Source organism: Camelus dromedarius, chromosome 16 (genome assembly GCF_036321535.1).
Source record: "Camelus dromedarius isolate mCamDro1 chromosome 16, mCamDro1.pat, whole genome shotgun sequence".
Classification (NCBI taxonomy): domain Eukaryota; kingdom Metazoa; phylum Chordata; class Mammalia; order Artiodactyla; family Camelidae; genus Camelus; species Camelus dromedarius.
The window spans coordinates 26,270,130-26,284,219 of NC_087451.1; the positions used below are offsets into that span (position 1 = coordinate 26,270,130).

The following is a 14,090-nucleotide window of genomic DNA, read 5'->3' on the forward strand; positions in this document are numbered from 1 at the left end:
CCCTTCTGTGCATGGCCCAGGCTCTGCCCACAGGAGTTTCCAGAACCAGGATGTGGGGCAGGTCCGGTCCAGGTGTCCAGCTGTCCAGGTGGCTGGTCTGCTCTGGCTGGGAGGTGAGAGCTGCGGGGGGTGGTCCTCTGGCGCCATCCAGTGTCCCTCCATGTGGACGCAGCTCCTGCACCATGGCCAGTGTCACCTGCCACCTCCTCGGCAGTGCTGTGTGGAGCCCAGCGCACGGCTGCTGGGCAAGATCCTGGCAGCACCACCTGGTGCGCCCTCGGCCCATCGGGGAGGTGGGAGTGGCCGCGAGAGATGGTTACAAGGCCGCATCAGCGTCCAGGACGCGGTGACAGCTAAGGAAACTGTTGTTACTGGGGTTGTGACATTGGGATGGGTCCCCATCAGGGAAACTGCGACCCAGAAAAGTGAAGAAACCATCCTGGGTCTTTCTGCCCCAAGCCCCCCCAGCCCAGGATGTTCACAACATGTTCAAAGGCATGTCTCCACTGTCAACAGAGCTGGGGCACTTTGAGGCCGGCCAGCAAAGAAGTGCTGGACGCTCTCGCCTCTCCGGTTGGGGGGGTTCCTTTTCTGCAGGTCACTACATGGTTCAGAGGCAAGCTCTGAGAAAACCCACCTTCATTTAGATGAGGGGGTGGTTTTCTGCTTGACAGAAAGGACCATACAGCTCTGAGGTTCTGCCTGTGTCCCAGCTGTCCCACAGGAGACCATGCACAGCCGCCACCCCCACTCTCCGCCTCTGCTCTGAGTCCTGGTCCTGCTGCCCACTCCCTGGCGGCCCCAGGACCTCTGCACGGCCTTCTCCTCCACCCAGACCTCAGTCAATGCCACCCCGGGGGAGGGGCCCCCACCTGCTGCCCTGCACCTCGACAGCAGCCCTTGTCATAATCACAGGGAAGGGGTTCTGAGTGCTGTCTAGGGGGGCCACATTCTGCAGGGTGACAGAGCATTGCGGCCCGTGCAATGATTTTTTCCTCCCTAATTAGGCAGTTGAGGTAGCGGCTGTCTCAGGGCAAGTGGTTCCAGCTGAGCAGAGAGCAAACGCAGACGTAGCTTTGGAGTCCTAGACCGAACTTTAAGACCCAGGGCAGCAACCAGTTTGGAAGGACAGGCCTTAGAGGCATCAGTGTCCCCAGGACTCGGAGCAGAGGCCTCGCCACAGCCTGGCCAGGAGTGGACCCCGGGTCAGGCACCACCTGGGGTGGGAGTGGGCAGCAGGGGTCTGCAGAGGCGAGGAGGGCTCTGAGCTGGGCCTCCCACACCCCGCCACTGCCCCCCCGAGCCCTAGATATCCCTGCACTTCGCAGAGGCCAGACGCGCAGGGAGGACACGGCCGCAGGAGAGCAGCAGGCTGGGGGGCCTCCCTGCCCACCCCCTGCAAGAAACCAGGCTTGGCTGAGAACCTGACTGGGGAGGTTTCTGTCAGCAGTGGCAGGAGCCCCTGACAGAAGTGAACGCAGACGGCCAAGCCCAGGGGAGGCTGAGGGTCTCACCAGGCAGGGGCTGTGGCCCCCGGACAGTCCAGGGCTGAGGGGTCTAGACTGGACCAGGTGGAGGCCCACTGCTGCCTTCTAGAGGTGAGGGCAGAGTAAAGGAGCCCAGGAAGGTGACACTTCTCACGGTGTGTGTGACACACCCTCCTGCTCCTCCTGCGAGCAGCACCCCAGGGTCTCCTCGGACACTGCCCTGCCCCGCCGGGTGGCCTGGGGTCAAGGGATGCAGCCCTGGTGCACACCTGCCCAGGACGGACCTGCCGCCTTCCTCAGCCTTCCTCCTGCCCGACCCCACCTCCGGCAGCCCAAGGGTGTCACAGAGGCTGAAGGCTGGCCAGGAGCCCAGAGACGGGACAACCAGGTACAGATGTGGCGCAGCTGGGTGCCCGGGGGACCTCTGGTGGGGCTAGAGAGGCCACAGCCTCGGGCAGCACACGAGCAGCATTTATTGTTCATGCCTGCAGCAGACATCCTGGCCTGCTGACCCTTCTGGGCCTTGGGTGGGCGGCGGCCCCAGTGCAGAGCCTGGGGTGACCTGGGACTCGCATGGAGTTCCCTGTGGGACACCGCATTGCACCGGGTGGGTGGGCGGCAGGGCTGGGGCTGACAAGGTGACCTTTCGTCCCCACAGGCTCCTGTGTTGCCCAGCCTCGCAGGCCAGGTGCAGCTCGGCCATCGGGGACCCCTCGCTGACGGCTCAAGCAGGGAGGAGGGGGACTTCCCTGAGGGAGGGGGAGGGTGGCCACCCCCCGAACAACGCCCTGGCTCCTCCCTGGTCTGGAGTCCGCGGTGGCGGCAGCCTGCCCGGGCCTGAGGTCGGCCTGTACTGCCGGGCCGCATGAGTCCCGTCCAGGGCCCTGGGCTGGCCCTGCCCCGAGATCAGTTTAAGGCCTGGCGGGGCTGGAGGCTGGGAGACATGCAGTGGGCGCTGAGGCTCAGGCCAGGGGCCGGGGCTCCGAGTGGGAGCTCAGCGGGGCCGCTTGCTGTCCAGAATGGCCTTCCAGTCGTCCGCCCACGAGTGTAGCCTGCGGCTGGGGGGCTGCAGCTGCGTGTGCCGGTTGTGACAGGCTGTGAAGACCACGTGCTCCCAGCTGGGGTTCGGCTCGGCCCCTGCGGTGGGAAAGCAGCCCCTCAGTCCAGTGTCAGGAGCCCCAGGGTGGCCTCGGGACCAAGCCCGCGTGTCCTCAGGCTGGCAGCTCGGGTCTCTGAGACCCAGTCTCCCCGCCAGCGAGGCAGCGATGGCACTAACCCTGCCGCTCGGAGTTAAACGAGGGCCCCCCCACAGCCCCTGGACCACAGGGTTATCTCCGCCGCCACTGTGGGGGGCTGGCCCTCACGGACACCCTCTCCTCTCTCCCCCGTGCCCAGCCCTCCCTCACTGCCCGGCTCCAGCTCCAAGCTCACCAGCGTCAACCATGGGCCCCACAAACCCCGCAGGCTTCAATCGCTCTTGTCCACATGTCCACACTGGCACTGACCCTCAGGTCACAGCCTCACCCCTGCTCCCCATGGTCACAACCGGCACTGTGCCCTGACTCGCCTTGGGAAACCTCACGGACTGGGACGTCAGGGGTGGGCACCCCTGTGCATTCTACCGTCTGGACACTGACCAACGTAGAGACGGGCATGTTTTCCAATGAGCTCCAAAGTAATTAGGGAAGAAACAGTCCATGCTTTCCCACTGTGTCCAAAAGAACAGGATTTATCCCCGAACTACTGGTGGCTTCCAGGAGGAGAGGGCCTGCCAGAGTACGCAGGAGATAAAGAAACTCTGATTTCTGACTGATGTGTGAACGCCTAGATTCAGCCGTGCCTGAAGCCCTCATACCCCAACTTTGCAGTTAGGTGAACCAATAAATTTCCCCTCTCCTTTTTAAGCCACTTCAAGGTTTGTTTGTTTGTTGTTTGTTTTTTTGGAAGAGGGCCACCCATAAGCAAAACAGACAAATCACCTGAATCACCTTCAACTGGAGAGACTGGCTTTGCTTTTACATTTTACATGTTAGATTCAGTCCAAATTACTTTTGGGGAAAAAGGGGGTCTGTTACTAAAAAAGCAAATGTTTGGAAGCCAGAGTCCAGCCCTCATTTTACATAGGAAAGCAAGGCTTCGAGGTTTAAGGAGACTCCCCAAGGCCACCCAGCGTGTTACCCCAGAGCTGGGGCCCACTCTTGCTGCTGCCCAGTGGTACACTTCCAAGACTGGCCTCAGAGAGGAGTCTTGTCTCCCCAAAAGGGAGAGGCTTGGTGCCAGGCTCACAGCTGGATGGGACACCTAACACATGTCTTGTGCCTGAGGGGGGCTACCTGGGTCAGGGGCCGCGAGGCCTGGCCCCCATGCTCACCCCTCCCCCGCTGCAGGCCACTTGCCTGTAATGTCCACCCGGTCATCTATGAGGAGGTCGGCCGAGACCACGGTCTTGTCTCTGGTCAGCACAATCTGCTCCAAAAAGTCAGGGCCGAAGTGCTTCTCCACCCAGGCGTACTGCAACGTGAGCAGAGAGGGGAAGACGGTGCCCTGGGGCCTGGGCACAGCTGGGCTTTTCCCAGGCAGTGGGGTCACCGCCAGGGAGCCCACTCAGGCTCAGGGAGACCATGAGATCATCCCATCCCCGCCACCATGAAGCCCAAACCAGATGGCCCTGCCCCAGCTCCAACCCTGCCCGGACTTGACCCACGGCTCCCCAGTCGATCGGTTAGGCACTCAGCCTGTTCCCGTGAAGCTCGAGGGGTGAGAAAAGGGCACAGAGCTCAAAGGAGCACTGAAACAACCCCTTACAGACGCCTGGCCCTTCCCACAGTGAGCTGTTGTCGGGAAGACACGTGAGAACCGAATCCACTGGGGCAGGAGGACGTCTCAGGCAGTGGTGGGTGCGCAAAGGGCTGGGCGTGTCTGGGGCGCAGGGAGCGGCTCAGCCTCCAGCCACACTCAGGCCTCTCACCGCCAACCTGTGTCCCCCTCCTTCCCTGCAGGGCGCGGTCCTGGGGGTGCGCCCCCCACAGCATAGGCTGAAATGGGTCCCGGCTGCTCCCTCCAGGTCCCCCGACCTCTCTCACCCCAGTGCAGCCAGGCAAGGGTGTGAGGCCTAAGCACCCCCAACGGGCTCAGAGGGGCAGCAGGCAGCGCAGGGGAGCTTTGCAGGGACAGAGATGGGCAGGCCCCTCCTCCGGAGCTGCCCGGCCACACCTGATGTCCTTCCAACACTGTTCTCAGCTTCTGCGTTTGCAGACAAGCACCTTAACCAACAGACCCTGTCTGGACTACAGATTTGTTTAAAAAAAAAAAAAAAAAAAAAAGACAACAGCCCCAAAAGGAGCCACTTATGCTAAGCCCCACGTCAGCAAACTTCACTTACAGTTTCAGCCTCTCCCAGAAATGGAATCTTAGTGACGCGGGAATCACGTGCTCAGCTCTAGGGAGGTCGCCTGCCCCTCAGCCCCCTGCACCCTCTAAAGGAGGGTGACCCAGCCACGGCCAACCCGTGTTCCGCCGAGCGTGAGTTCCTGTCCCCGCCCCCTCCTGCCCAGAGAAGTCCTTCACTTTGTGCAGCTCCTCGGAGCTCCTCTCTCTCTGCCAGATGGGACGCTGCCCCGTCCATGAATCGCTGGAAAAAGCCCGTAAGATCTGTAAAATGTACTCAGCTGCAGGGAGGAGGGTACAGCTCAGGGACAGAGCGTATGCTTAGCATGCGCAAGGTCCTGGGCTCAATTCCCAATACCTCCTCTAAAAATTAAAACAAAAAAAGTATTCTGTTGGACTTTGTTTTAAACAGATTTTAACCAACAACAGGTTTTAAGCAGAGAAGGCACAGTCAGAAGTGCTTTCGTCAACAGCTCCCTTGTGAGGCTTTTCGTGCCCAAATCCTTGCCCACAGCCCCTTCCCCTCCCCGTCCCCTCCTGGTCTCAACCTTCACAGGGACCCTCCACCCACACGTGGACTGTCCCTCCCCAGAGCACCTGGCATCCGCACCAGGTCTGCCCAGAAGTGGCAGAATTTCCGAGTCCTGGGGGGAGGAGCCCTGGCACAGACATGAGAGGGACGGACGGGAGGAGAGGGCCCCCTTCCCTCCAGCACCCCTTACCCGGGACACGCGGGGAAGTGCGAGGAGGCCCAGCCGGGCGTCCTACCTTCTCGAAAGGACAGTACTTGTACATCTTGATGGGGCTCGTGCAGATGAAGACGTCGGTGCTGAGGGAAGAGGGAGGAGGGTGAGGCTCCAAGCTTGTCCCGCAGGACGCCCCACGTTGGCTCCATACAAGGGATGCTGCCCTGTCCCACCGCCGTGGGCAGCCAAGCAGGACCCACCCCTGGCCAGGACACAGCCAGGGGCAGGCGTCAACTGATGGCAGTTCTGCACGGCTGGACCCAAAGGTCAGCAGAGCTGAGGGTGCCATCTCTGGGCGTGACAGGGAAACACTGAGAAAGGAGCATATACCAGCGAGGGAGGCATTAAGGAACGCAGAGCAAGTTATGTGAGGGACAGTCAGGGCCTCATGTGGCGTGAGGCAAAGAAGACCGAGGGCAAGTCTCTGGATACAGGGAGCGGCACGCCAGGCCCGCGTCCCCTCAGGAGACTGGTGGTTCTGTGACAAGCCAGCTGGCCCCCAAACCCTCACCAAGCTGGCACCTGCCCCTGGAACCAGCATCTCCTGTCTCCCCAAGCTGAGCCCCGGGGGATGGGGCTTCCTGGCTCCTGTTCTCCCAGGCAAGTCGGCCTCCCGAGAAGCACCATCAGACTGAGGTCCCTGGGCAGAGGGCTGTCGAGTCACTGAGTCCCCGTGGTCTCGGCACCACCCTGTTGACCCCGCCACCCTCCCACTTGCTGGCTGGGTGCCCTGGGCACTCAGCCTCCCCAGCCCCTCCCTCCTGCCCTGAACCCGGACTCGCACGGAGAACCCCCTGCCCTGCCGGCCCCTGGCCCCAGGGCGTCAGGGCCTGGAGTGAGGGGGCTCCTCTCCCTCCGCCCACTTCCAGACCCAGCCCACCTCTCCAAGTTGGCCATCTGCTTCACAGCTTCCACAGCCCCCGGCAGCGGCTCGAGGTCAAAGAAGAAATTCTCTGTCTCCCATATGCTGATGGCCTTCTCCTGAGAAGATGAGAGGAGTGAGTGACATCAGGGTCCTCAGCACCCAGCCTCCCCCAGGGGCAGAACGGGGTGCCCATTTCTCCTCACCCTCCAGACACCCCCATCTCCTGGGGGGGGTACCGCACAGAGCTTGTCTGGGTCCCAGCCCCTCTCCTGGAGGGACCTGGCTTCGGCCAGGACCCAGCCAAGGTGCCGGGGCGGTGGGAGGCTCTGCTGAGGCCGGGCCAGAGTCGCTGAGGGGGAGGGCCAGCCATCATGAACCACATGCCTGCCGATTCTAATGGCCAGAGGCACCATGGCGGTGGGGGGGGGGGCGGGGGCGGCTACAGCCCTTATAGTCAACAGCTGGTGGGCCTGTGCGTTGGAATGCCAGGAAATACACTGTTTATTTTTTAAAAAAAGTAAAGAGCCAAAAATCCAGGCCCTTGTTTTCCATGGGAGAAAACCAAGGCCCAGAATAGGGAAGGGATTTACTTAATGTCACACAGCAACTGGGTGGCTGAGCTGGGAGGGGAACTCCATCTCCCGATGGCCAGGCTAGGAGCCTCCACTTTATGCTTTGGGACAAAACCAAGTCTGCAGTCGGCCACACCTTTCTGGGGCCAGGACGAGGGGAAAGTGATGACCCTGGGCTCAGAGAAGCAGGAACCTAGGCCCCCGTGTGGGGTCGAAGAAGGGCCCCCCAGCTCAGCAGCCACACAGCTGGGAACAAGCACCACCCCGCGGCGCACGTCCGGTGTGCCCACAGAGCTCACACCGGCCACACTTGCCGACTACCCGACAAGTCACACACATCGGTGCGTTTTGCTAATACACAGTCTCTCTTGTTTGACCCTCACAGCCCATAAGGGGAAAGAACGCACTCCTCAGTTTACAGATGGGGAAACTGGGGCTCACAGAAGGCGTGTTTCAAGGCCCCATATGGGTGATACTGTCAGAACTTGAACCTGGGGCTTCTGACTCACAGGGAGGCCGTGTGGAGGGTGAGGAGGCTGAGGCTGGGGGTGGGGTCGTGGGCCCACGCTAACACCCTGGCCTCAGTGGCCAGTGCCCCAGCATCACCCTGCCCTCCCCTGCTTTCCCTGAAACCCTGGTGAAGGCACTTCCTTCCTCTGGGGTCAGTTCAACTGCCCAAACAGCGTAAGATTCTACGTCAGTTAAAGCTAGCTATGCCTTCCACCTCTGCCCGCTTACCTCAGAGGAGGTCAGAATTAGGGGAACACAGACCGACGTGAATTTTGTGAAGCAGAGGTGCCAACACGTATAAGCTGGCTGCTTGGCTGGTTGCTTTTAACCAAAGATGCTGGGCCAGCCCCGCCAAGGGGAGACCCAGGGATGTGGTGCTGTGAGCTGTGCTGGCAGCAAAGTGCATGTCCATCGACTAAGTCCCTTTTCCTGCAGTGCTCCCAGGGACAGAAATCAGCAGAGTGCCCCCGAGTCCCCCCTCCTTAGTGCTCAGGAGCTCTGTTCCTGTGCCTCGTACTTGGAAAACAGTAACTCATCTCCTGAGACTCAGAGTCTGCACACGGGCACAAGGGACTGGACGAGCCGTGGTCCTTGCAGAGCCGGGAGCCGGGGGGGCTCACACATCACACTAACAGGGTCCTGGGAGGGAAAGAGGGGCTGGGTTGGCAGCACTGTGTACCAGCTATGAATGAACACGTGGGGATTGTAGTATGCCTCTGAACCTGCACCAACTACCAGGGCATTTCCTCCGATTTCAAGTTTTAAATTAGCTACGAGGACTGGGGGAAGTCAGCACACTGGGCTCGGGGAAAGTTGCCTTCTGAAGCACCTGGTGTCAATGAAGAGAAACGGCACTGCCCTTCCACAAACCAAATGGCTGTCACGATGCCTTCTGTAGGTCAGAGGAACGTCACCTGTCAGAGCAGGACGGAGGACAGGGCTCTGGGGGGCTGAATGCACATGGCAGGCAGGGAGGCCATTCAGATCCTGGCTGCCCCTTACTGCTGATTTAGGACAGGTTTCCTCACCTCATAAGGGCACAACTAACGTCCACCTCATGGAGGAGAGAATGCAGGTGACCTGGGCTCACAAAACAGCCTCTAATATCACCCACTCCTCTGGCAGCCACGTTAGGTGGCCAGCTGAGGGGCAGCAGAAAACATCGCGTCTAAGTTTGTGCATGGCAAGTCCTGTTCCTTTCACCACGTGGTTTAAATGTACAAACCAAGCTACCTGTCCAGGAATGTGCCTGGACAGTTTCCCTCCCACCACCCGGGCCTCAGAGAGCAGAGTGTGGGGTGTGGTGAGCCCAGGTGCTCAGCTGGGTCGGCAGGACACGGGAATAAGCCAAGGAGGAGATCTGGACCCAGCGAGACAATGACTTGCTGTGTGCTGTCCAGAAAGGCACGCAACCTCTCTGGGCCTCAATCCCACTGGGAGCCTGGCTTTGGTAGTAAAGATGCTCATGCACCTCACAGGGAGGAAGAGACAGGAATGTGACTTGGGGCTAAGTGCACCAAAACTTAAAAAGTCGGTTGAAGGTGGAGAGTTAGGCAGATTACGCTTTCTGTTCTCCTGAATTTTGAGAAGCCCTCGCGACAGCCCCTGCTGGGACCGGGTGCTACCAGAGGCCCACCCGAGGCTCGGGCGGCGACCCCAGGGTCACGCGGGCCGGGGGCGGGGATGCTCACGCTCAGCCCGGGCCGCAGGCGGCCGTACTGCTCCGACACCCAGAAGCCGCGCCGGTCCTCCAGCGCGATGAAGGGCTGGTCGGGGAAGCGCTCGCGGAACTTCCTGAGGAAGCCGCCCTCGAAGTCGGCCAGCACGCCGTCCATGTCCACCAGCACTCGCAGGGCGCGGCCCCCAGGCCCGCCCGACGCCCAGCGCCGCCCCGCCGGCCCCGCGGGTACCGCCGGCCCCGCCGCGCCGCGGGGCCGCCGCGCGCACCAGCCGCGCAGCCGGATCATGGGCCCCGGCGGGCGCTCGCCGCGAACACCCGGGCCATGTCGGGCGCGGAGGCTCCACCGGCCGGGCGCGGGCGGGGGGCGCGCGGGCCGGGCGCGCGGCGGGGGCGCGCGGGACGCAGGGGCCGCGGGCAGCGGGGCGCCCGGGGCGCGAGCGCGCAGACTCCGGCCCCAGAGCGAGGCTGCGGCCGCGCGGCCCTTAAAGGGACACGCGCCGGCGGAGGCGGGCCCGAGGGGCGTGGCTGCCGGGGGTCCGCGGTCCCCGGGTCGCCGTCGCGCCTTCTGCCGGGGCCCTGCGCCGGGCTCCCTCCCACTGCCGCGCGAGGACGCTGCCGAGCCCTTAGAAGGTCGGCCTGCGGACCGCGGGGACAGGCCCGGCCACCCTGGAGCGTACGTCTTAGAAGGGCAGACGGACAAACGCAAATACACCTGCCAGGTGGGCAGGGAAACTTACGGAGTGGCCGCAGTGTGAGGGAACCAAAGCCGGGCGCCGAGCCCCGAGACGACCGGGCGACGGCTCGTGGGGACGGGCTTCTCGTCGGGGAGATGAACCGTTCTGGAATCGGGTGGGGTGGAGGTTGCACAACTTTGTGTTATACCAGAACCAACGGCATTGTGGGTAGGAGAGCCTGGCCCGGGGGTTGGGGTTAGGGAAGGAAAAGGTACTGTCCCCTGAGTACGCCTTCCATAATTTCCTCTGATACGGGGTCAACAGACGGTACCACGACACTTACGGGCCAGCTGGTCTACGTAAAAAGGCCCAACGTTTTCAAATACTAACATATTTCATTTAATTAGCTGGGTTTTTTTTTTTTTTTAGGATTTTAAAAATTACTGAAATACAGCATTATGGATTTCTTAATGAAGTGCAGTTTGATGACTTTTAACACATGTACAGGTTCATGTAACCACCACAGCATCCAGGATACAAACCAGTTCCCTCGGCTGCCCCGGGGTCAGACACTCCCTGACCTGGCAACCACAGGCCGGTCCTGTGTCCCCAGGGTGGTCTTTCACAGAATGTTGTAAACGTGGAACTGTGCGGTATGTGATATTTCAAGACTAGCTTCTTCCACTCAGCACAGTGCCTCTGAGATGCATCCGAGACGCCTGTACTGGAGGCCATTTCTTCTCAGTGCAGAGGACACTTCGTGACATGGATGCACCAGAGGTGGTTTACTCGTGCACCTGTCAGAGGGGAACCCAGGTGGTTTGCACATGTTGGTGATTATGAATAGAGCCGTTATAAACATGCAAGTACGGATTTTTGTGTGAATTTATGTTTTCATTTCTTGCAGGTAGATACTTAGGAGTGGGGTTGCTGGGTCACATGGGAAGTGTCTAACTACATAAGAAAATGTCAAACGGGGTCCCAGAGCAGCTGCACCATTGTTCATCCCAACAACTCTGTCCCTGGGACCTGCACCCCATCCAGCACTTGGCCTCATCAGTTTCCTGTTCCTTGGGTTGGTTCCTTGGGTGTGTGTGTGTGTGTGTGTGTGTGTGTGTGTGTGTGTGTTTTAGCCATCCTGCTAAGTAGTGGTTCTTCCTTGTGGCTCCCTAATGGCCCATGATGGGAAATGTGCTTACTTACCCTCTGTTTTCTTTGCTGAGGTTTCTGTTCAAATCTTTTGAAACAATTTTATTGGGTTGTTTGATTGCCTACAGTTGTGTTTCAACAGTTAAGTATTCTGGATACAACTTCTCTGCCTGATGTGTGATTTCAAGTATTTTCTCTAAGTCTAGATTTTTCATTCTCAACATTTTTACTTTAGATTAGCAAAAAATTTAATTTTGATTAAGTCCAGTTCATCCATGTTTTCTTTTCTGTGTGTGGTTTTTTTTTTTTTTACAGGTTATGATTTTGGTTTCATAGCTAAGAACTCTTGGCCTAACTCAAGGTCACAAGGATGTTCTCCCGTGTTTTCATCTAAAAGTGTATGGTTTTATATTTTACATTTAGATTTATGGTGCATTTTGAGTTATTTTTTGTAAGGTTTGAGGTTCTAGTTAGGGCTCATTTTAAAAATTGTGATTAAAATATACATAACATAAAGTTACCATTGTAACCGTTTTAAGTGCACAGTTCAGTGGCATTAAGTACATTCACATTCTTGTGCAACCATCACCCCCATCCAGAATTTTTCCATCTTCCCAAACTGAAACTGTCCCCATTAAACCCTCACTCCCATCCCTTCTCCCCTCAGCCTCTAGAAAAAACCACCCTACTTTCTGTCTCTATGAACTTGATGACTCCAGAGACCTCATACAAGTAGAATCATACAGTATCTGTCTTTTGATAACTAGTTTATTTCATGTGGCATCATGTCCTCAAGGTTCATCCACATTGTAGCCTGTGTCAGAATTTCCTTCTTTTTCAAGACTGAGTAATATTCTATTTTAGGTCCATATCACATTTTGTTTATGCATTCATCTGTCAAGGGACACTTGGGTTGCTTCCACCCTTTGGCTATTCTGAATAATCCTGCTACGAACATGAGTACACAAACATTGGATTGGCGTCCCCGCTTTCAATTATTTTTTGGTATACACCTACCAGCAATGTACAAAGTTTCCAATTTCATCACAGTCTCACCAACATTTTCTATTTTCTGTTTTTTGATAACAGCCATACTAATGGGTGTGAAACCTTTTTTTTTTCTTTTTTGCAGGTAGATGTCCTGTTTTCTAACACTATTTGCTTAAAAGAGTATCCTTTCTCCATTGAGTCGCCTTTGCCAGTTTGCAAAAAAAAATCAATCAGCTATGTTTGTGCGGGTCCATTTTAGACTCTTTATTCTGCTCCGTTGATCTATGTGCTTATCCCTATACCAATATCTGACCGTTCTGATTACTTTAGCTTTGTAAATAAGGCACAAAACCAGGTATTATGAGTCCTATAATTTCTTTTCCACAATGTGTTGGCTTTCCTACTTCCATTGTCTTTCCATAAAAATATTAGAATGAGCTTGTCTATATCTACAAAAAAAGTCTTGATGACATGAACATTAGACGTTTTGGTATAGCTCTACAGGTCTCTGTGGCTCTGTTCATTTTTCATATTTTTCTCTCTGCTGTTCATCTTGAACTATCTTCATGTTCCCTGACCCTTTCCTCTCTCATTTCCACTCTGTTATTTATCTTATCCTGCATTTTTTTTCACTTACTACGTTTTCAGTTCTAAGATATCTGCTTGGCTCCTTTTCACATCGTCTATTTCTCCATTTGTTTCCGGTGTGTTCATGTTTATTTCTTAGCACACAGTTCTAATAACTGTCTTAAACTCTAAGAATCCCAACCTCTGTGTCAGCCCTGAATTGACATATGATTGTCTTTTGCCTTCTGATAATCTGCCATTTTCCTGGTCCTCAATAGGTTGAGTAATTTTGGACTGCATCCTGAACATTTTAAATATTATGTTGAGACACTAGTTCTTGTTTGACTCTTGTAGAGAATGTTGATTTTTGTTTGTTTGGTTTGCTTTGTTTTAGCAGGCAGTTGACCAGGTTTGCTTTAATTCACTGTTTCCCACCAGCCCCCTGTGGACCACGGCTTCCTTCATTCAGTCTCCAAGCTGTTGGGATGTACCTCGCCTGTGCACCACTGGTGCTCAACCCTGGGAGGAAGTCTGCCCCGGGGCTCATATCCTTAAGCCTTTGGTGTGTGGTGTAGGTTCCAGTTCACACATTGCCCAGAGGAGAGGTCAGGAATTCATAAACAGCTCTGTGGGATCACTTTGTTGATACCTGTGATCTCCTTAATACTGTCATGTCTCAGGAGGCTGTGCCTTGCATAGTTTCTTCATCTTTCTTGTGTTTGGGGTTTGCTCAGCTTCTTGGACCTGTGCATTTATGATTTTCATCAAATTTAGGTTTTCATTCAATATTTTTTCAAATATACTTCTGCTTCCTGACACAGGGACTCTAATCTGATGCTGTAAATCTATCATTGCCTCTATGTTATGGATGATTGGCATTCCCATGGTTGGGAAAACCAAGACATGTCATAATCAAAATTGCTCAAAACCAGTGATAAAGAGAAAACTTTAAAAGCTTCCTGAAAAATAAAGATATTTTTATTTATATAATAAAAACATTATTATTTATAATAGCCCAGATATGGAGGCAACCTTAGTATCCATTAACAGATGAATAAAGAGGACATGGGATACAGACAATGGAATATTAGCCATAAAAAGTGAAATGTTGCCGTTTGTGACAACATGGATGGATCTAGAGGTTATTATGCTAGGTGGAATAAGTCTGACAGAGTAAGACAAATCCTGTGTGATCTCACTTATATGTGGAAGCTAAAAGACAGGACAAACAAGACAAAATGAAAACAGCCTCACAGATACAGAGAACAACCCCTTAATCTCTCTGAGCATTAGTTTCCTCTTCTGAGTAATGGGGAGTAAAAAGTGCATCAAATAAGGAAAGGCTAGGTTAAGCTGCAGTGACAATCAGCCCCCAAATCTCAGTTTGTTGGTCATTCGTGGTAGTAAGCCTCTAAAATCCTCCCTGGTGAGCCCTGCCCCCTGAGATTATGCTTTTGAAAGG

General features: G+C 55.9%; 1 protein-coding gene across 1 annotated transcript; it reads right to left on the minus strand.

Moving 5' to 3' along the window:
* Positions 1-1,936: 1,936 nt before the first annotated feature.
* NT5M (5',3'-nucleotidase, mitochondrial) lies at positions 1,937-9,549 on the minus strand. The gene is made up of 5 exons (XM_031467428.2): positions 9,259-9,549; positions 6,501-6,601; positions 5,643-5,703; positions 3,884-3,998; positions 1,937-2,624 (listed from the first exon to the last, which is right to left on the minus strand). The coding sequence occupies exons 1-5, from the start codon at positions 9,532-9,534 to the stop codon at positions 2,482-2,484; spliced, it is 696 nt and encodes a 231-aa protein (XP_031323288.2). The 5' UTR covers positions 9,535-9,549; the 3' UTR covers positions 1,937-2,481.
* Positions 9,550-14,090: the final 4,541 nt, after the last annotated feature.